Below are 21,990 nucleotides of genomic sequence, written 5' to 3' on the forward strand. Positions count from 1 at the left end.
AATCCACTTCGTCTTAACTTTAGAAGGTCACGCACATTAACAAATCCTCCAACCGCGGCCTGTCTGATGACTTGGGTTTCAAAAAAGTTTTGTTCTGTTCTTCTCAGTTGTGTAGCCCGAAAGATGTGTCAGTACTCTGACGCTAAGAACACCTACTCTCTACTCTAATAAGAAGAAGAAGAAGAAACTCACACAAAAAGAGATTGTTAAATGTCTGCTGCAAAAAAACTTTAGCTTTTCCCTCTTCATAAAAATATTTTAAAGGTTAACTGCTGGATACCAGATGCCTCCCTATTTGATTAAAACTCTCTGTCGTTTTGTTTTTTTGGGGGGTTTTTTGCACTCAAGGTTTCAAATTTATACCTAAAATTTGTACAAGCTGCATATGAGAGAATACGCGGAAATGTGCAAATCAGGGGAAGATGAATGAACAGTGTTAATCAGTATTCAAAGACACTGCCAGCAATAGGAAAGGAGGAATGTTATTGTGTTGCAGAGTTGTTGCTCTGTTACAAATTAAGCAAATAAAAGCAAAAGATCAATTTCGATTTTCACTTCCTGTCTTTATTGTCTTTTGGAAGGGGGGATTCACAACCACTACACAGTCATGCACTAACACACTGCTTGCATGACTGCATGTCAAAATCAAGTTACAGTAACACAGAACACAGTCTTTGTGATCACATGCAGAATTTGCTTTCAACATGAAATAGAATGAAATAAATGAAATGTAAAAATCAGTTTCAAATTATTTCTTGGTAAGAGACTAAAATGAGTGAGTGCCTTGACACCGAGGTTACTCCTTTTCATTCTCCTTGAGTTGCTCCCTGGAGTCCTCATTTGAAATCTGCAGAAACGGTGTACTGATCTCACTTGACTGCATGTCACCCGCCACACGCAGCAGGCAGCTCAGGACCATGTCCTTGGCCATACCGGCTTCCAGGTTCCCCTCCCGACTCAGCTGCAATGTGATCTGATCCAGGCTGGTGAGGACCAGTTCCGAGCCCAGCAGGGGGCAAACAGGGCCCGTGTCATAACCTGAGCCAGGGGTTTTTTCTCTGGCCATGTTCTCCATCAGGTACTGCTGGTACAGATCCAGGATTTTCTGCTCCAGGTAGTGGTTCAGAAGCGAGTTGGAGAACGGACCTTCGCGCCCCTGTAACAAAAAGCTGCGATCACGTGTACTCCCCTGCCTCCAGCGATTCGAGCCCCCTCTCAGTGGGCGCAGAAGGCCGGTCTGAGGCGTCTTCCCAGGGGGGGATTCCTCTACAGCCGGGAGGACGTCACAGGACTGGAGGAAGGGACCGACAGCCTGGGCATCAGTACCAACACGGAGATCACCCTCATTGGCTGAAAGAAGCAAAACCTGGTCGCCTCCAATGTGGAGGTCGCTGTAGTTTTGGCAGAAGCTCTGACAGAAAGAGGGGACCAAATAAGGGGAATCAGCACCGGAGCAGGCCTGAGCTGGGATCTCAATCTCTGGAGAGATCTGTCTGCCCTCCCAGGCTCTGTGGAAATCCAAGGACTGCAGCGGAGAAATGCGCAATTCCTCTGGCGAAGAACCTGTCAGCTCGGGGGAGTCGCGCTGAGCGAGTGGAGTGTGTCTGGTGGAGCCCGGTATGAGTGTAGCAGCTGCTCTCGGCAGCCCGTAAGTACTCTGGAGAGTCTGCTGAGGACAGAGGGGATCCAAATCCAATTCCCCGTAGGTCATGCTCAACAGTCTGCCCTCACAAAGCATGGCTGCAACACAGACAAGATACTCAGAAGCTGTTGAGAAACACTGCATAACATTACTTTACACAGAAAGGAATGCAAATGTTTGCATACGTTCATCTATTTATTTAATGATTATACAAATACAGGGATTACTGTTCAAGAAATACTATTCAAAAAGTATAAAACTACACAATACCTCTTAAAACCTACAACGTTTAAAGGTCACATATTATGCAAAATACACTTTATCATGTTTTTCTCACATTAATGTGTCCCTAGCCTGCAAACCCCCCAATGATAAGAGAAGTCCATCCTCTCCATCTTCTGCCTGCTCCACTTTTCAGAAAATGTGTGCTCAAACAGGCTGTTTGGAGATTTTCCCTTCATGACATCACAAAGGGAAGTAACCCCTCCCCCAGCTAGGTGTTTGTTCTGTCCTCTGAGGGTCTTTTTCAAACCGGCCACTACACCCTACCCCTACCCACTACCCCTCCGTTTGCGCGTCCTCGCAGAGGGTCCGCCATATTAAGTCCGTCCCAAACCAACTAGCGGGGAGTGGTAGTGGGTTGTTAAACCCTCCACCAGCGAGTGTGCACCGATGCCGACTTTCGGATCACGTGCAACGCCTATTGTGTCCGGTCGTCATGGAGACAGCAACCTGTGAGTTCAAACACTGCTCCAACTAAGATAGACATTTAATATCATCACACAGACGTTAACAACTTCAAATGTTTACTGAGGATCAAATACATGTTTATTTATTGTTAAGTGTTTTATATTTACCGGGACTGTTGCAAAAACAAAAGAATATTAAATCATGTTGCAGAGAACTTTTCGCTGTTAATATTTATTTCTTATTTTTCTACTTTTGATGTCTTTGTGAAATCTCAATTCAACAATAAAAAATACACTTTTTGCTGCTCTGATGTTCAACGATAGTCTCCTTGTCTATCTCCTTGTCTTTGTTAATTTAGGACACCCTGTTCTAAAAATTACAATAACTTAACTGAAATTATAAATTACAATAAACAATGTAGGCTCAATCTAATAGTTTTGTTATAAGTCTACACTAATATAACTAAAGAAGAAGAAGAATCTAGGCTACATAAAGATTTTTACAGAATGCATTCGCTACAAAAAAAAAGCTGTTCCCTTAAGATACCGCTGAGTAACCATGGTAACACACAGTTCCTGTTTCCACCTGAGAGAGGGAAGTTTTTCCCAAAGCTTGCCGCTGTATTTCTACCCTACACCTCGATGAAGGAGACTTCATTCAGCTGAGAGTGTGACTTCTAACGGAGTGCACTCCGTCACGGAGGGGGAGGGTGTAGGGTTTGGTTTGAAAAAGGGCCATAGTCTGCCTTCTCACCCTAAACATTTGGGCATGAAGCAAGAAAGCCGGAGCCCTTCCAGGAAGGGGGTGTGGTCAAACACAGCTCATTTGAATTTAAAGGTACAGACACAGAAACAGCCTGTTCTGAGCAGGGCTGAAATAGAGGGTGTCTATAGGCATGATATGATACAGGATAGGAGCGGATTTTTAGAAATAAACTTCACAGTCATGTTTTTGGGAGCTCTTAGACTTATTTAAAGTGGTTGAAAAGGAGAATAATATGTGACATATTTAAAGCATTTTAAAAATAAAAAACAGTATCATAGTAAAAGTACTAAAAGTTATTTTTCTGCAGAGAAAAATGTCTCCGATGATTAATGCATTAGATTGTTTTAAAGCTGGTACAGGGGGAAGTAGTTTTTAGCCTCTTAATTACAGTTAGATTGTTTAGTCCAGTGTTTCCAAACCTGGGATTCGGGGTCCTTTCTAGAGTCACAAGATAATTCTGAGGGGTCTTGATTAAATGAAAGGAGGAGAGAAGAAAACAAAAAGATTCATTTTTTTAGAACATTGTCTTTTCAGGGGAAAAATACTTAACTTTACTTTTTGAATAGAAACATCTGCACATGTTTTAGAGGAAATGAGGCTTTGGTGAGGCTGCATGAAACACACACTAATCTGAAATGTGACAAAGGGACACAATGAGGTATTGATTTTTGTGATGCTTGACAAACGAGAAAAGTTTGGAACCACGTTTATAAACTTACAAATATTATTGAATGTATAATATACTTGTAATGTTTTATAAACCAAATGTGTCTCTCAGGTGGGTTATAGATGTAGTTTCAAAGAAAAACGAAGACCTTGAATAAAATACATGCACTTAAAAGTTGTGTGTAGTACTTCATCCATTTCAGCTCTGAAAGGGAGGTATTCTGTATACAGCGTTGATCAATGTTGCATACCACAGCCTTCAGCTAGTTAGTTGTTCCTGTCCCTAAATGGGTCATTAGAAATGCGATAAAAAATCCCATAGCTCAAAGACAAACACCCGATCATTCATGACGACATGAAAGAAACCGCTTATGAAGCTGTTGCCACTAAATTTTAAATGATCCTTTTCATGATCTATTTTGATTTAGGTGTGTAAGGAGGTCAACATATTGATCCCCCAAACAGAAAAAAAAACAGTTTGAAAGAGAGCAGCTTACCCAACAATCATAAATAAAACATATTCCACTGAAACAAAACAAACTCTCCCCCTACCTTAGGCTGGAATCGCAGTCTCTCAGTCTGCCTTCACCCTAGGGTGCCTGGTGTCCTTCCACGGTCTTTTTCTTCTTAGAAATATTGCATTGTCTTTGCATTTGCTTCAGGATCTGCAGGAATGAGAGCATTCATGTGTTAAGTGGGTTGTCTTTTATCATGCAAAGAGGAAGTGGAAATAACAGGTATCTTCACTTTTACTCGTTTCTGCAAACTTAGAGTTGCAGCTGTGCAAACGATGAAACAGTCCAACTGATCATCCTCCTGTGGTTATATCACATTTTTTAAAGGATGTTTACAGATTTGCTGGGCATATTCCCCTCAATTTCCTTTTCTCGTATCTATCTAACAGCCCACATGAGATTGTTCCTCTGCATTAGTATTTTATTCTTGGTGTTGTGGTGCGGTATTCTTCAAAATAAGCTGTAAAATGAAACTACAGACATTTAGTTTTCTCTGTAAATGAAACAAATGAGCGATGGCGGTTTAGTTAAATGCAGAAGTTACATTGAATATGATCAAAATATCAGGAAAGTGAAAGTTTGTCAGATATTGATTCCTGTTTTCATTTTCTGATGCTCTCTGAGTTAAGTGAACAGGTTGTTTTTTTAGCTGGTTTTTTTAGAGCTTTCCTCCACCTGTTCATGGCACAAAAGCAGAAGTGTGATTTTACTTTGTGCAGCCACATGCAGTCATCATTTCCTACCATGAAACTATGGCTGCTCTTCATCATGTTTTCATACATGTTTAACTCTGAAACTGACTTTTTCCCGAGACCTTGGAATGATCATTTTCTAGTCATGATTTTGTTATTGCTCCTCGCTTGATTTGAGCCAAAACATTGGCATTAATCTCTCTCTCCCTGGCGAACCAAGGTGAGATCTAAATCAGATACCTGGTGAGAGTGATGGAAACTTTCAGGCTTTATTTATGGCTCCTTGTCTGCATGTATGACTCGCTCCAGTTAAGCCTCTTGTAATCAGACTTCCTCCTCTTGCAGCGGGGAAGCCCAACAAAAGAGGCCGATGAAATCCGAGAAAACATGTTGTATTATTAATCAGGCGAGAAAAAACCTAGACAGAAGTTTACGTCATAAAACTTGTCTAGTTCGTTATATTAACCAACCGAATTTACAGTTTTGATCTTTTGTTTCTTTTCATATATAGGCGTAATCTTTAACATAGAAGTTGCGGCCACCCATCATATTTTTTAACTAATTATTTTACAAAAAATTTGCTGTCAATTCAAAGTTGAAACATGAATCTGTATTGACATCGGGTCATACATGTAGTAGAAATGTGAAATAAATGTTGAAGTTGGTGCCTTCTTGGCCGAGAAAAGGCAGAAAGTGTCTTTTTGGCTCATGTGGATCAAAGACACCAAATCCCAGAATGCACAGCACCGCATGCCACTCCCACTACGGTCCGAATCAGAATCAGAAATACTTTATTAATCCCAGAGGGAAAACGGACGTTAAGTTTGGATTCTGGGAGTGAGTTCCCACCCACTGATCTGTGATTGGTCTGTAGCTTCAGTGGGTCGAAAATATGAGGAACTAGCGTTGTAGTTTCACCCCGCTAACCGCAACAGATTCCAGTGACACAAAAATCGTCATTTTGCGTCACTGGAAGCTCCTTTTCAGACTCAGAAATACAAAGATTTCCCATCTCAGGGGGAAAATGAGGGCGGGATGCACGACCATTCAAAAATACTACCAGGTTTCTAATGATACAAAGATTAATGCAAATGAGTGAAGTATCCCTTTAAACATAAGGTTGCTTCATATCCAAAATAAGTAAACCCAAAGGCCAAAGGTTTTCTTTAAGTGATGTCTGTGTTATTTTGGGTTTAATGTGTCAGGATATTTGACACAGCCTTGTAGTAATGGTATCACAAGGTGTAGAGTTACCTGCCCGTTGCTACAGCAGTGTTTCTAGGCAACAAATAGCAACATTAAAAGACATGCTGAGCTCGGGTTAGGTGAGAAAGTCGGACCTGCTGCTTGCTTTTTTTGTCGCAGTCATTTGGCAATTTCAGCACCCTGGACAGCGGTTCGTGAATATAATCAACTCCGGTTCAGCACTTTTAATTTTTCTTTTTTTTCTTTGTTCATTTCTTTGTTTTTGACTGGAAACATTGACTGTCTGTAAAAAAAAAAAAAAAAATATGGACGGCTGCTTCACAGACACTAAGGAGTTTAAGGACACCTCTGTAACCCTGAGAGTTTAGAGGGATGTTCAGAAAGATTAATAATGCGTTTCGTCCCAACCATCAAGGGCCCAAAGGTCGGGGTAATAAAGGTGGAGGAGGAGGTGGTGACAGGTTTCGGTCGGAGCAGGACTACCACAGCGCCTGCACCGTCCGGCTGGTCCGCAGCACCTCCATGCTCGTGGTGGGAGAGAGAACCCAGACGGCGGCCGCGGGCTCGACTCTGAAACGGAGCAAAAGCACCGTGAGCATCGAGTCGACCTTGTACTATTATCAGAGGCAGGAGGACCGGATATGGCTCTACTCACAGAATCAGAACTGCCTCGAGTACCTGGAGGCGCTCGTGGCTTTGAGGCGGCAGTACACAAAGAGCGTGAGTGACTTGAAAAGTGGAGACAGCAAGGCCACGGTGTCCTCCAAGAAGAAGCCTGCGCCCCCGCCGCCCAGAAGAGAAGAACAGGTAGAGTCAGCTGGCAACAGAAGTACACACTTTGTAAGTAGGTGATGTTAAAAAGTAAAATGTTCTTCCCTTTTTTTTCAAACACAGATATCAAGAGTGAAACCTTCGGCACCTCAAGTCCCGGATGAAGAGGACACCCTGCAGTTCTTCGATGCGGTCATAGCCAGCTGTGACAGTGAGACTCTACGGAAGCCGTATATGGATGATGGGCACGCAGATGTGGACTTCATAGGTGAGTTGGAAATATAATGGGCTAATGAAAGAAATCATTGTAGGCGAGTTATTCAACATTAAGGTCAAAATCGGAACAAATCATCTGTTCTTTTTCCCACTCGGATTCAAGTGTTTGGAGTGTAAACAATGTAAACATGTAAAACAATTTAAGATAAAGTTGGGATTACTAGTGTATTAAAGTGACCTTTCAACCATAACAAATATGCATACACACCTTCTCCTCCAAATATGGCCACTATGTTCCACCAAAAAGCTCTTAAAGGCTTAATATGTGATTTTTCACACTTAAATATAATATAAATCAAGTATATCCTCTGAAAATAACTCTGTGAGTCATGACTGTCTACAATGGGTGTAACACCCGAGTCCCACTGTCTGTGATGTTTTCAGAGTTTTCAGAGTCCTATCTTCACTTTGTTTACATCGCCAGGACGGCCGGCTGACTCCTCCCCTCACGTATAAAAGTTGTTTAATTGAGGGACTAGAGAAAAGAAGAATAACATACTGTACTCACTGCTTAACTGTGTTTCTAGATCACGCTCATTTCAGGTAAATTTACATGCAGTGTGAAGATATGAGCATAATAAAGATCGCTAGCATTAGCATGCTAACACAACAATGCAGCGCGAGTTGTTTTGGTTTCATGCTGGTGCTCAAGGGCGACATCTGCTGGATCAAAAAATCACATACAAAGCATTTAAAATAAACGTGTATTTGATATTTATTCAGATGCTGTAAAGTTTAATGTAGCCTATCAAAACCATTTTTGGTAGCCTATAATTAACGTAACATCCTTTCATATAATATGTTATAAAATAGTAACAGGATGTCCACAGTGACAGGCCACAAAACATCATAGGCCTACCAAATATCCCAACAGTTTTCAAATGTAATCAGCCATAGAGACAATAAAGGATGGTTGTACATCCAAAAGTTTGTATAACTCAATAGTTGAGTTGTTCCATTTTTAAAGAAGCCTACTTTATATCTTGTCTACAACGTTTACCTAAAAGTTGTGGGCACTTTATAGATGAAGATATGACATACAAAACAAAGTTCCCACCTGTTCTGTATATGATGAAAGTCCACCACAACATGATGCATAAAAACTTCAAAGCAAAGCATTATAGCCTCTTTAAGGGGTTAATACTTTTTGCATTGATCTACTGCAGCATCTTCTGAAATGTCAGAGGTCAAAGATTTAAATTCACTGAAGTAATGAAGCTCCTCTAAACATCCACGCTGTACCACACAGGCCTCTTTCTTTACTTATTGAACCTGATTAGTCCTTTTTCCTAGGACTGAGCATGTGTGTAGAGCTGGACTGACATCTCTTTAAATGTCAGTTGTGTGCAGCTGCAGTTTGGCTACAGGCAGAATAAAATGACTACTATATCACACTTTTCATTCAAAAGTTACTTGCTAGTTTGCAGTTTTTGTATGTGACATTCAAGTCATAATTTACATTGCTTTATATGAGGCTTAAAAAAAGTAGTACTAGTAATAGTTGTGTTTTTAAGTGCAGTAGTAGAGAGATGAATCTGGAGCAGCTGCAATATTAAAAAGCTGCTTAAATGTTATTATATCAATAAACCTACAAAAACATAATCAACATAAATCATTTTACTTGTGATACAATTGCTTCAATAATTCACAGTAATAACATGTACGGATACATTATACAACTGTTAAACTACTACCTTAGGGCTTAGCGCAGTTAAAACTAATTTTTAAAAGCAAACATTTTCAATTCAATTCAATTCAATTTCTCATTGAACTTTATTGTCTATCACATTGTGACAGAAAATTACCTTTTGTTGAGGCTCAACATGAAAACATACATTAGGTCATAAATAGCTAAAAGTACCCTAAATAGGTAAAAACACATACGCACAGCATTTAAAAAACATTGCTTATCTAGCCTTGTTTAAAATGCGTATTGCAGTGGGAATAAAAGAGTTTCTGTAAGTTTTCTTTTTCCCCAGTGGAACTCTAAAACGACTGCCTGACGGGATTTTTGTTTTATAGTACAGCGTTATGAGCCTATCATGTAGTCAAGTATTAGTCCAATTTTCTTCCAACACTGGTTTTGATGAGGTAGGTTAGGTGAAGACACATTAAGAAGTGGAGATGTCAACAAATGATTGGGCTACTTTTATAAACATTTCTCATTGTCTTTGGGTGAAGCTGATAACAGAGTAATAAACCATTTAACTTCCTCTGAATAGTTTCTATCAGGTTGCTTCTCTCTACTTCACAGTGGCGTCCAGCTCGGCCGAACACGACCTCCACTCGAACTGGGTCCTGCGGGTTCCTCGGGTCGCAGAGGACTCAAAGCAGAACGAGGTTCACGACAGTGCCAATAAGAAAGCCACAAAGAAGAAAAACCAGAGCGGGTCTACGAGCAGCAGACTGCGGATGCAGAGGAACCCGATCCATCTGCCCAAAGTGGTGGAGAGCGCGTTCCAGACTCTGCGCTTCAAGCCCAAATTAAAAAAGCAGTGAGGCTTGATAAGACATTTGAAACCGGCAGCACGTTGAGCCTAACCTACTTTGTATGGACAGACACCATGCACTGACACATATCCATCCAGACTATTTATACTTGCTTTCAAAGTAACGAAAGATTTCAATAAAGAAAATACTGTGCAAAGAAACAAGACCTTGTCAACGAAATACGTCCCAAACGGATCTTTTTCACAGCTGATGTTTTTAATTTAATCGTTAGAAAATCACCTGAATGGGGAGCCGGATACCTAGCTTTTTTTTTTTTTTTTTTTTTTTAAGATGTATTTTTCGGCTTTTTGTGCCTTTATTTGAGAGATAGGACAGTGGATAGAGTCAGAAACCAGGGAGAGAGAGATAGTAGGGAATGACATGAGGGAAAGGAGCTACAGACTGGATTTGAACCTGGGCCGTCTGCTTGGAAGACTACAGCTTCCATACAAGGGGCGCGCGCACTAACCACTGCGTCCCATATACAGAGGTTATAGTCCTCGCTGCAGCGGCTGTGGCTTCAAATCTGACCTTGGCCCTTTGCCTCTTTGGAGACATGTCATCGCCCCCGCTCTCTCCTCCCAACATTTTCTGTCTCTCTTCCACTGTCCGTTCCAAATAAAGGCAAAAATGGCCAAAACATATCTTTAAAAAAAAAAAAAAAGCACCTGAATCTCCATAGCTCTGAAGCACTGAAGTGTCCCAGTAAGTCATGACAGTGTGACACAGAACCAGCATGCACAATACCAGGACACTGAAACAGGAGCAGCTCAAATGGAATTCAGCCATGATGTATTTCATTATTTACACCTGACTGGAATGAGTCAAAACATCCAGTGTGAAAATAGCCTATCCTTTAGGATATATGTGATTCATACGTATCAATAAGGTTACCTTTTTATGTTACTTTTTTATTTTTAGTGTTCAAACTTAAATAAGAAACGGTTGACTTCTTTCTACGTCTCAAACCGAACACGTTGTTAAAAGTGTTTCTATCAGGTGCAGTTTTCAACTGAACTCACAAAAAGGAAACGTCTAATATTGCAAACGTTATGAAATGTTAGTGGAGTAGAGCTGAAGGTTTAGATCTGCACAGACTGCTTTCAGCGACGTATCAAAGCCAAGAATAAAATGCAAAAGTGTCCTTTGCAGCTTTTTTTTTTTTTACCTCCGAGGTAAACATTAAGCAGAGTGCTGCTTGAATGCCTGTATTTAATTTAAAAGGTTTAGGTTCAGATTTGTAAGGCCTTTTGAAGGGCTGAGTCGGCTGGATCGTTCAAAAGCAGCTTTGGTTATTGTTGCAGAACTTAATACGATATTAAACTCGAGGGTTCAGCTTATTACAAAGTTAACACATCCTGATTTTAACTTTGAGGGTCAAAGGAGGATAATGTGCTGTATGGCAACATTTATATTTATGTCAGTGTTTTTTACTGCAGCTTACATCATTTAATGAAAATAAACCCTGAACTTTTTGCATCCTTGCAGGTTAGAGGAAAAAAAAAACATTTGCAATTTAAGTACGCTCAAGTGGTGTTAGGGCTATAAAGACCGACTGAGTAGAAATATGTTGATCTAAATTTACTTAAAGGTAAACTCCCAGACACTGTTGAACCTGCAAACAAACATTTATTGGCAACGTTTTGGTGCTAGACCTTCATCAGGCAAAAAGTTTGTCAAAATGGGCATGACATCGGAAATAGGAAGTGGCTTCAAGCCTGAAAACCAATCACCATTATGACGCTGTAGCCACTTCCTTGTTTTCAGATGTCGTGCCCATTCTGACAAACTTTTTGCCTGATGAAGGTCTAGTGCTGAAACGTTGCCAGTAAAGGTTTGATTGCACGTTAGACAGTGTGCACGAGTTTACTTTTATGTTTTTGACACATTGCTCTCATACGCACTCGTCTTGTGAAGTCGACGTGCAACGTTGTTTTTCCATTCCAGTCTAAATTTACCAAAAGCCCTGAATTGGATTTATTCTTGGTTAAATCTTGCCCCTGAATGTCTCAGGTAAACAATATCTGTCATATCACAAACATTCATCTGGCTTGAAAAAAAAAAAGCTAAATGACTTTTTCTTCATATCTTGTAAAGAAAAATAAAAAATCACATGTCAAACACATTTTCTTTCCTTTATTACAAATGCGTCATCTACAAACCAGCAGCTGCACAACATTCATTTCTTCTCTGCTTTGACCTTGGGGCTGAAGAAGGACGACATGGGCTTCATGCCAGACTTGTCCACCTTGGCCAGAGTTTTCTGAGCGGTAGTCATCTTCTTGGGCGGCTTCAATGAGGAAAGAAAAAGAAAAAAAAAATCAATATGAAAACAGGTTCACTTTGCTCAGAGAAAGCAGAGAATTCATTACATCTAAACTTCAATTTAGGCAGGGAGAAGAAGAAAAAAAACACCTTTGTACCCCTGTGTGTGTTTTTACTGAGACAGACAAAGCTCAGAGAAAGCAGAGAATTCATTACATCTAAACTTCAATTTAGGCAGGGAGAAGAAGAAAAAAAACACACATTTGTACAAGGTAAGCCACCTTTGACCCCTGTGTGTGTGTTTGTACTGAGACAGACAAAGCTGAGAGAAAGCAGTCAGCAAACAAGAGCTGCACTAACAATCGCTCAAGGTCCTGGAAAAAAGACTCCAAGATGAAAGCAAACAACTGATCACCCTGACTATGATGATCAAATCAAGAAGAAATTATCAAAGCCACAGGTTCCTGCAATAACTTGTTCAGTCTATTCAGGCAGACTGCGGCATACACTCACTTTGCGGGTGAAGTCTGCACTGTTGAATTTGGTGTAGTCCTCTCCGGCCTCCACTGGATTGTCTGAAAGTTTTCGCTTCTAGCAAAACGGGGAAGTAAGAAAGAGAAGCAAACGTTTCACCAGAGACACACACGGCAACGAGCTTTGATCATTTACTCACAAAAAAAAAAGCACAATGGAGGGATGGTGGAGGAAAAGAAACATGCTCAGTAGGATTTAAAAAGCATGACTAAGGAGAGAATATGACCTGATGAAATGATAACACACCTTTGAAGGGGGTTCTGTCTCTTTTGGGCTTGTGAGCTCCGGTAACCTGTGGAGTATGATAAGAAGATCTGCTTTAACTTGCATACTTCAACAAAAACGTACTCAACATCAGAGCTCGCAAACGTGTCAGATGTCACTCACTGCAAGTGTGAGAGGAGGGCTTTGCTCAGGTCTTCACTGATGTACTCTGATATCAGGCCATGGGCGTAGCGTAGGTAGTCCTCTGAATCATGCAGAGGAAAGAAACCCATTGCAGGTAAATCAGCGATACTTTATGTTAAACATACTTTCAGGTTAGGGAAATGTTCTAGGATTCAAACTAAAAGACATGAACTATGACACATGACTGCCATCTACTGGTCAACATCGAATCAAAGAGTGAGAGAGAAAATGGGCATGATGCAGCTGAATTGTTATCTTTGCATAAGAAGGTAAGAGTGGAGTTATTACACAGTGATTAAAGAGGGTTCGTCTTAAAACAGTGACTCACCTTCATTATAGTCTGACTCGGACTTTACTCTCACATAAGTTGAGGATTTGACTCCTTCTCCAACTGAGATATGTCTCTTCTTAAGTGCAGTGACCGTTCTCTCCACCTGCATCAACAAGTAAAAGAAACTTTTCAATTCTCCTGTAAATAAAAAAAAAAAACATTCCAAAACTAGGGATGTAAAAATCCATCGACACGGGTCAATATATAGTGCAGAGTACAATCACCCAGTGTTGTTGTCAAGTCACCAAACCTCGAGTCCCCAGTGCTCAAGTCTGAGTCCTAGTAGTAGTAGTAGTAGTAGTAGTAATCATTCATTTCAGTCACAAGAAAAAACAAAAACATTTTGACTGAAGGGTGTAGGCTGAATCTTTAGCTTATTACACCTCCCCGTGTTACAAAACTCATTATTTAAGACACTACTAGTTTGGTTACAAAAAACAAAACACATCAGAACAAAATCTGTTCCAAGAATTTCTTGAAACAAACAAAAAACTAAACAGAAGTCACACTCACAAAAAATAATCAAACCGACCTTTTATATTTGTTAAACACCATTTTTTTTTAAACAAAAATTTAAATCTGGAAAGTGAACGACACATTCTTAATTCCATGGCATAAGGTAACCCCTTTTACCTGAAATACACCTGTTCTTTATGTTTGTCCTTACCTTTGGTTTTTTTATACACACCTATTCCCCTTCGTTCATACCGGCTCTCTCTAGTTTCAAAAAACCTCTGAATACTGTTGGGAAGCAAATGATTGTACGCCTTGTACATTATCTGAGCAGTTTTTAGATCTACTAGATCGCTGAATTTTAAAGCGTGTATGTTAGTCCTCAATGTTGAGGGTGAGCCGCGTTCATAGATGGGCTTCAGTTTTTCACTTTCGCACATGAACTTATTGTTTTAACGTTTAATGCTTCGAAGCTGAGATTGAACTCTATTATCTGTGAGTCTTCATGTTTATGATGTACCTCAGTCCGAGAGGGGAAGATGTTGTTAAAACACAGAGCCATCGTGAAATTATTATAAATTATGATGAGCAGTGCAAGCTTTCAGGGGATCTGTTACAGAAACTGTAAATGTTTCCATGTGTGCAGTGATGTCATAGTGATGTCACTGCAGCAAATACGGGACAAAAAAACAGTTTTGAACCGTTATAGGGTGATTAGCTGACAGAACAGAGGAAACTGTCGAGACAGGACTGTTAAATGTTTAGCATCTAAAATAAAATAAAAATCTCATCAGACTCTGACTGAAGAGTTTCCCACTTCTTCTTGTGAATAAGAAACATGTTAATGTAAAAACAGAAGTGATGAGTACCTTTCTCTTCAACCAGTTCAATGTTTTCTCTTGACTGTATCGATGGAACTTCAGGTTTCCCACCTCTGAAAGTACAAAACAACTTTCAAAAAAACAAAATAATCAGCACTACCGGTCAAAAGCTCATAGCTACTGTAAGCTGTGTTTAGGGCACACCTACTAACAGAAGGGTTTTTCTTTATTTTGACTATTTTCAACATTTTAGAATAATAGTAGATATTAAAACAATACAAATAAAAAAAAACATTTTAGTTTTTGAAAGAAGTGCATACATACTGTACTTCACTATTTCTATAAGAAACACATGTTAAACATGTAAGCCTTTAGATCAAAATGTCTTTGAGATAATAACATGCATTCCAATCAGGTGTGTCGTGTACTGTACATGATTCATATTTGTTTCAAAGTAAACGTCACCTTTTTCCTCTGCGACGTGGTGCAGGGAGGTCAGGGAACGTGTGCAGCTCAGGAGCCTCGAACAAGCTGCGAATTCTTCATCCATAACAACCTGATCCATGGGCTGAAACTTCCCCTGAGCAGAAAAGGAAACGTCACGAGGAGATCTTTCGACTTTGGTGCGTGAGGAAATACTTCATCTTACACTTGATTTGCAAAATACAAGGTTTCATGTCAAGATGCCTTTATTTTATTTATTTAAAGGTTTTATAGAGTCTGAAATATGGAAGAGATAGTGTGGGGACTGAAAGGCGGCGAAAGAGCCACAGGTCAGATTCAAACCCGGGCTGCTTTAAAGGGTCACATATTGTGCAAAATACTCTTTACTGTGTTTTTCTGACACTAATATGTGACCTTGCCTGTCTAATAACTTCCAAAATTATAAGAGAAGTCCATCCTCTCCATCTTTTGCCCGCTCCACTTTTTCAGAAAAAGTGTGCTCAAACAGTCTGTTTGGAGATTATCCCCTTGTGACATCACAAAGGGCAGTAACCCCTCCCCCAGGTGGGTGACACTCCCACAGCATGGTGTTTGTTCTGCCCTCTGAGTCTGCCTTTCCACTGTAGAAATCCAAAGCCTCCCAAGCTCTTCCAGAGTTCAGTCAAACACAGCTCATTTGCATATTTAAAGCTACAGACACAGAAACAGCCTGTTCTGAGCAGGGCTGAAATAGAGGGGTTTATAGGCATGATCAAATACAGAACCGGAGAGGATTTTTGTCAAGAAACTTTACAGACAGGTTTTGGGGAGCTCTGAGACTTAATTAAACTTGTTGAAAAGGAGAATTATATGTGACCTTTAATGACTGTAGCCTCTGTATTTTGGGTACCCTCACCACTAGGCCACTGGCACCATGAGATGCCTACATTCTCTCACTTACTTTGACCAACTGCAGATGCCAGCGTAAGCACATCTTAATACCTAACTATTAATATTATTATATTCTTAAGTTGCAGACTGCCCCCTCTAGCATCCTATGAATATTATTTAAAGGGCATCTTATATTATAATCTTCCAGTTGGGGCACTATTAAATTGAATGTATTATTTTATTAAGCTGTATAGATTGATACCAATGATACATGAAATATTGTGCACCCCCAAAGAAAACTAAAGATTCTTGAAGTGGTTGTTCATGAAGAACTTTTCCAGCACAACACCTCCAGCCACAGCAGCTGATGCCAGGAACACTATGTGAGCACACATCGCTCTTTGGCGTTGAGAAGAAACACAACCTTATGATGAGGATAAGACCTCTTGAAATGCTGCCCGTCCTGTTTGCTGGTAAAGAAACATTAAAAAAAAACATCTATCTTTATATAAGCTAAGTTTGATACTTTCCCTCCTCCAAAATATTGATACTAAGCCAAGACAGATGGACGTGTGCATGTGCCCACCAGTGCTGGAGGTGTGGATATAGATTTATTGATCCCCTCTCACCCTGGATAACACAAAAAATGATATATCTCACCATTCCCGAGTTATTTTCAAGATAGGAGGTAGAATGAGGGTGAAACAGCTTTTATGTGTGCAGTCAGATCTCATGTGAAATGCAATGTAAACACTGATAACGGATCTGGAAGTGCAATCTGCCCGTATTAGAAGTTATATCACACAGATACCTGATTAAGACTTGACACAAGGATTACAATCCAATAATAACAAGATTTACACGCTTATGTCAAGGTTACTAGTCGGGACTTCAAATGTGCTTACGCTGGGATCTGCAGTCGGTCAAAATAAGTGAGAAAATGTAGGCATCTCAAGGCGCCGGTGGCCTAGTGGTGAACGCAACCCATATACAGAGTCTCGAGTCCTGACAGGTCACAAATTATAATCCTCTTCAAAAAGTTTAATTAAGTCTTAGAGCTTCACAAAATTTGATCATGTCTATAAACCCCTCTATTAGAGCCCTGCTCAGAACAGGCTGTTTCTGTGTCTGTAGCTTTAAATGCAAATGAGCTGTGTTTTCTTGCACCATGCCCAAGTGCTTACGTTGAGAAGGCAGACTCATGAGGGCAGAGTTACTGCCCTTTGTGATGTCATGAAGTGAAACTCCAAACAGCCTGTTTTCTGAAAAGTGGAGCAGGCAAAAGACAGAGAGGATGGACTTTTCTCATGATTGTGGAGTTTGTTGACAGGCTAGAAACACATATTAATGTTAGAAAAACATGGTGAAGTGTATTTAGCATAATATGTGACCTTTACTACATCCCCCTACTACAGCTGATTTAGATTATTATGATCAGACACGTTAAATATATTTAAATCACAGACTATGGAAGAAATTTCAGGATTTAAAGCAAATCAAATCCCTCATAAAAACTTTTTTTTTTTTAAAGGGGGCGGAACAAAACTGCAAAACACCACAATGATCTGCATGAAAACATCGCTGAGACAACTGCAACCCAAACGCAGATTTCTGTTTCCTACCTCTTTGTCAGATTTGATCAAATAGGGTAAGATGAGGTAGAGTGGATCCATCGGTGTTACAAACAGAAGTCTCCCATCTGTTTAAGAAAAAGAGAGACAGCAGTGAAGAAACAAACACTTGCTTAGCAACACATGGACAAATAATGACACAGGAACGAAGTTAATGTCCCCCAGGAAATGAAAAATATATCTTCCTGGTTTTAATCCAGACTTCCTGCGTTAAATGTTTATTTATCTGCCAAATACATTTCAATATCTGAGTATTTCACATCACAATAAATATATTTTATCTTCCTGCAAAAAAGGTTTCAAATGTCTGATGATTCCTCCTGCACTAAAAATACTTCGCGTTATGTCCCGCCTTTTAACTTTTGATTGGTTCTATCCCGTTTTAGTTGGAAATGTGTCACAGCACGGCAGTTTGACACTCTCAAAGTTACGTTTCAAGTGGACTTAAAAAAAAAGGGAAAAATAGAAATTGGAGGATGTCTAAATAATTGAGTATTTTAACAGAAACTTCATGACAAGCAAGTAAAACTGTGTAATCACTTTTTAAGTGTTTGGAACACTGTAACAAAGCCAGGTTATTTTATATACCATGCCAAATCTCACCATGTTCCTCTTTCTCCATTGTTTTATGGTCTGTGCTTGGTGTATGCTGACGTAGTTTTAGTTAGTTGACCACAGTCGTTTCGTCCAAAACCTCGTTCACAGTGGAGTTTTACTGCTTATGGGTTAAGGGCTATGTGAGCCACCTCTGATGCGGTGTTTAGGTAGCGTCAAAGTTTATTCTGTAAAGAGGAATAAGACTAACCTCTCTGTACCGTCTGACCAACAAACCAGGAGTGGAATTCTTCTTCAAACGCTTTGACCTCAAACAGCTGAACGTCTCCGCTACAGAGCAAATACAGAGAGGCTGCATCTGTGAGATAGAGAGGAATTAGGAAGTGTGTCACTTTCAGAACGACATTTACAAATTCAATTCAGAGAATACAGAATTAATCAATTTCAAAATTATCTTGTGAATCGTGTTACTCACTAAACATCACTGTGTGTGTGTGATTGTGTGTGTGTGTCTGTCAATCTTGAGTCCATTTTATTTGTCATGAAGCAGCATTTTCCAAGTGTTGCTTTAAAGAGTTTTACATGCAGCATTACTGTTTGGATGGCTCGTGTGGAAGTTTTACGACCCCCAGTTGATAACTTGAGTGTGTTGGAAGGGGGTCAACATGTTTGTGCATCGGACAAACAATAGAGGACCCACAAAAACAAGGGATCCATAGGCAGGTGCTTTATTCCTCATGATGTATTTAAATAACTAAGTTATTTTTAATAGAAATGCCAAGCGATCTCCACAGAATATATTCTGTAATATGTAACTATGATAGTTAGATAAATACAGCAGGTCCTGAGGAAAGCTAGGGCCATACTTGTGATCCCAGATCACCCACTTCACAGTGAGTTTGACCTTTGACCCTCAGGTCGTCGTTTTAGAGCTCCTGTGAGGAAGACTAAAAGACTCCAGGTCTAATTTTTACCAAGTTTTTAATATGTTAAAGAACAATTAGGTATTTGTTGCTCTTTTTGCACTTGAATTGCACATTTACACACCTCCACTTTGCACTTTAATAACTTGAATTTCCATTCTGGGTAAGGGCTCTTGACTGATTATATTGCGCTGTTTTTATTTGGTTTTACATTTTGCTGTGTTGTCTGATTTTTTTAATTTGTTTTGGTTTATGTTTTATGGTGATGTTGTCCTTGTGTTTCTTGTCTTCTATTTGCTCCTGTTGCAATGCAAATTTCCCCTTGTGGGACAGTAAAAACTCTGAATCTGAATCTGAATCTGAATACAGTCAGGTTTTATGAACTTGGTTGAACAAAACAAGTAAATTTGAAGATGTTGCCTCAAAGTCTAGAAACTTAAAATGCATATTTTCTCCAATATTCTGGCAGTGTAAAAGGCCTTCAAGTAATCAAACTGTTGGTTGTAGACAAGGATTTGTGTCTACCAACCTGTAGAAGGATTTCTTAACCTCACAAAAGCTGGGTCACTGTCGTCCTTCTGTGTGTCGATGACAGAGTCTGTAAACGGAAAAGTGATAATTCAGTATCATGTCATTGTTGGCAAACTAAAATGGAAGGAAGGAAGGAAAGAATGAAGGAAAGAAATAATATGATGGAAATTCATAGTAATTAGCTTGAAAGGTCAGAAGTAACACAGGCAATGTGTAACATCACAGCTGACAGGGCGGAACAGCGCTGTGTGTGTGTTTGTGCATTTGTGTGTGTATGTGAAGCTCCAGCTGTGTGATCTCACGCTTCTACAACGTCGTAATGCAATGGAAAACAACACACTGGAAAAGCAATATAGCCGCGTTGCTGATGCAAAGATGTAAGTACAAATGTTTCATTACAGCTGAACTTTGTTCCAGGGCTGTTGCAGACCCCTAAGTGGCTTAAGATTGGAAGTAGCCACAATGACATCAACTATTCATGTAGCTTTATATGCGATTTTTTTGATCCAGCAGATGTCGCCCTTGAGCACCAGCATGAAACCAAAACAACTCGCGCTGCATTGTTGTTCATTATGCTCGTATCTTCACACTGCATGTAAATTTACCTGAAATGAGCGTGATCTAGAAACACAGTTAAGCAGTGAGTACAGTATGTTATTCTTCTTTTCTCTAGGCCCTCAATTAAACAACTTTTATACACGAGGGGAGGAGTCAGCCGTCCGGGCGATGTAAACAAACTGAAGATAGGACTCTGAAAACTCTGAAAACATCACAGACAGTGGGACTCGGGTGTTACACTCATTGTAGACAGTCATGACTCACAGAGTTATTTTCAGAGGATATACTTGATTTCTATTATATTTAAGTGTGAAAAATCACATATTAAGCCTTTAAGAGCTTTTTGGTGGAACATAGTGGCCATATTTGGAGGAGAAGGTGTGTATGCATATTTGTTATGGTTGAAAGGTCACTTTAATACACTAGTAATCCCAACTTTATCTTAAATTGTTTTACATGTTCCTATCTGTTTCCATTTAATCAGTGAAGTTGCCCCCTGTAGGCGCTTAGAAGTACTGCATGTTTTGGTTGCTATGTCTATATATATATGGCTCCTGTTTATGGAACTTAAAGGCAAATTAGTGTTTGTTTTTGTCCTTTCTGGGCTCCTGTAGAAACATGGCAGTGAAACTCTTCCACAAAGGGAGACCTCTCACTCTGCAGACATCATGGGCTTATTTTAAGGTAACGCAAAAAAACACAACATTTGAAAGTGAATAAGCTTTGAATACAGTGATTTCAACACATCTCTCTATTGCTAAGCTGGTCATGTTAGGGTTCAGAAGGAAGTATAAAAAAATAACATTAAACTTACCTGCAGCCATGACAACCCAGCTGTCAGTGTGTGCACTCTGAGTCCGCTTCTTTTTAGTAGCCATTGAGTGTAGTTTCAGTTTTAAGGGGGTGTGTATCTTTGAATGTGGTTTTCTACTGCTAAAAAAATGAATGCTTATTTTACAGCTACTTTTTGCCTGACAACATGAGCTCAGAAAAGGCGCCTGTCTCTCCTCACTTCCTGCGTTCGTCACACGGGAGAAACCAATAAATATATTTTTTTTTTGCGCTGCCAAGTTCATTTTGATCCTTTTTCCGTGACAAACAACTTTTAAAAACACTTTTAAAACAATACTCCTGCGTCCAAACCATCTTGAAAATTAGTTTAAACACATTGTGGTAGAGTTTAATCTCGTCCGAGTTACCCTGTTTTTTTTGACGCAGTGGAACAATCCGCCGTGACGTCACGTAAAAGTGCAGTTTTACAGAAAGGCCACTAGAGGGAGCCCAAGAGCTGTGTTGTTGTTGTTTTTTACATGATTACATTCTGGGTTTTTCTTAGTTTCTTCAACCAGTAAGCCAAATTCTGACATGAAAAATGGTTTAGTCCTCACAGAAAGACAACAGGTTTTCTTCTCTTAGAGGTGCAGAGCGTTTTGGTGTCTTTTGGCAGGCTGGCACACAACAGATCGGGGGATCCATCTGTCCTTCAGTGCGAGGAGGGCATCTCTCTCTCTCTGTGTCAGGATATGACACCGTGTGTCCCAGTTGGTTTTCAGTGACTCACTTGTTATTCCCCCCCCCCCCCCCCTCTCTACTGTTTATGTGAATGCTCGAACCAGGATGTGTAAGACCTGTGTGATTAGCTGTGTCATCAATTTGTTCAGGGGTCCCTCTGATATGTTTACACAGCTTTATAGAGCGGATGACTCCCCCTCTCTTTTTTAAGACACCCACAGCACAGCTCATTTGCAGGTTTTTAATTAGCTTGTTTTGCTAATGAGGAAGGGAGGGATTCGAGCGCTGGTGGTGACTGAGCGTTTAAACATCACCTCAGTGTTCCCATGGGGTGCAATGATATAGAGGAAACATAGAGTCTACACAGCATGACTTATGACTCCATGTTTCTTTGACTTACTTATTGTGTCTTGAAACATTTCTTTTCTTTTTGTCCATATA

At 39.9% G+C, this 21,990-nt stretch overlaps 3 protein-coding genes across 4 annotated transcripts; 1 reads left to right on the plus strand and 2 right to left on the minus strand.

Moving 5' to 3' along the window:
• Positions 1 to 257: 257 nt before the first annotated feature.
• Positions 258 to 4,414, minus strand: LOC132986710 (TLR adapter interacting with SLC15A4 on the lysosome). 2 transcript variants are annotated; one of them, XM_061053290.1, is made up of 2 exons: positions 4,316 to 4,414; positions 258 to 1,767 (listed from the first exon to the last, which is right to left on the minus strand). In XM_061053290.1, the coding sequence occupies exon 2, from the start codon at positions 1,736 to 1,738 to the stop codon at positions 797 to 799; it is 942 nt and encodes a 313-aa protein (XP_060909273.1). In that variant the 5' UTR covers positions 1,739 to 1,767; positions 4,316 to 4,414; the 3' UTR covers positions 258 to 796. The 2 variants fall into 2 exon arrangements, with proteins under 2 accessions (XP_060909273.1, XP_060909272.1); XM_061053289.1 differs by having other exon boundaries at positions 261 to 1,740.
• Positions 4,415 to 6,416: 2,002 nt separating this feature from the next.
• Positions 6,417 to 9,777, plus strand: LOC132987531 (uncharacterized protein C13orf42). Its single transcript, XM_061054647.1, has 3 exons — positions 6,417 to 6,983; positions 7,071 to 7,215; positions 9,478 to 9,777. Exons 1-3 carry the CDS (start codon positions 6,549 to 6,551, stop codon positions 9,720 to 9,722), a joined length of 825 nt encoding a protein of 274 aa, XP_060910630.1. The 5' UTR covers positions 6,417 to 6,548; the 3' UTR covers positions 9,723 to 9,777.
• A 2,057-nt stretch (positions 9,778 to 11,834) lies between these two features.
• On the minus strand, positions 11,835 to 21,061 carry rnaseh2b (ribonuclease H2, subunit B). The gene is made up of 11 exons (XM_061053326.1): positions 20,852 to 21,061; positions 19,478 to 19,546; positions 18,276 to 18,383; positions 17,462 to 17,538; positions 14,991 to 15,105; positions 14,574 to 14,638; positions 13,249 to 13,354; positions 12,900 to 12,981; positions 12,759 to 12,804; positions 12,492 to 12,569; positions 11,835 to 12,003 (listed from the first exon to the last, which is right to left on the minus strand). The coding sequence occupies exons 1-11, from the start codon at positions 20,913 to 20,915 to the stop codon at positions 11,893 to 11,895; spliced, it is 921 nt and encodes a 306-aa protein (XP_060909309.1). The 5' UTR covers positions 20,916 to 21,061; the 3' UTR covers positions 11,835 to 11,892.
• Between the last annotated feature and the right edge of the window lie 929 nt (positions 21,062 to 21,990).

This window comes from Labrus mixtus, chromosome 13 (genome assembly GCF_963584025.1).
Source record: "Labrus mixtus chromosome 13, fLabMix1.1, whole genome shotgun sequence".
Lineage (NCBI taxonomy): Eukaryota > Metazoa > Chordata > Actinopteri > Labriformes > Labridae > Labrus > Labrus mixtus.

What these genes read in the sequence shown, in the direction of transcription:
- LOC132986710 (XM_061053290.1), bottom strand. Translation starts at nt 1,738, where the DNA reads ATGCTTTGTGAGGGCAGACTGTTGAGCATGACCTACGGGGAATTGGAT.
- LOC132987531 (XM_061054647.1), top strand. Translation starts at nt 6,549, where the DNA reads ATGTTCAGAAAGATTAATAATGCGTTTCGTCCCAACCATCAAGGGCCC. An exon ending in CGCCCAGAAGAGAAGAACAG is followed by an intron (nt 6,984 to 7,070) that starts GTAGAGTCAGCT and finishes TTTCAAACACAG; the next exon opens with ATATCAAGAGTGAAACCTTC. An exon ending in CGCAGATGTGGACTTCATAG is followed by an intron (nt 7,216 to 9,477) that starts GTGAGTTGGAAA and finishes TCTACTTCACAG; the next exon opens with TGGCGTCCAGCTCGGCCGAA.
- rnaseh2b (XM_061053326.1), bottom strand. Translation starts at nt 20,915, where the DNA reads ATGGCTACTAAAAAGAAGCGGACTCAGAGTGCACACACTGACAGCTGG. An exon ending in TGAACTGGTTGAAGAGAAAG is followed by an intron (nt 13,355 to 14,573) that starts GTACTCATCACT and finishes TTGTTGATGCAG; the next exon opens with GTGGAGAGAACGGTCACTGC. An exon ending in CGAGTCAGACTATAATGAAG is followed by an intron (nt 12,982 to 13,248) that starts GTGAGTCACTGT and finishes TGCATGATTCAG; the next exon opens with AGGACTACCTACGCTACGCC.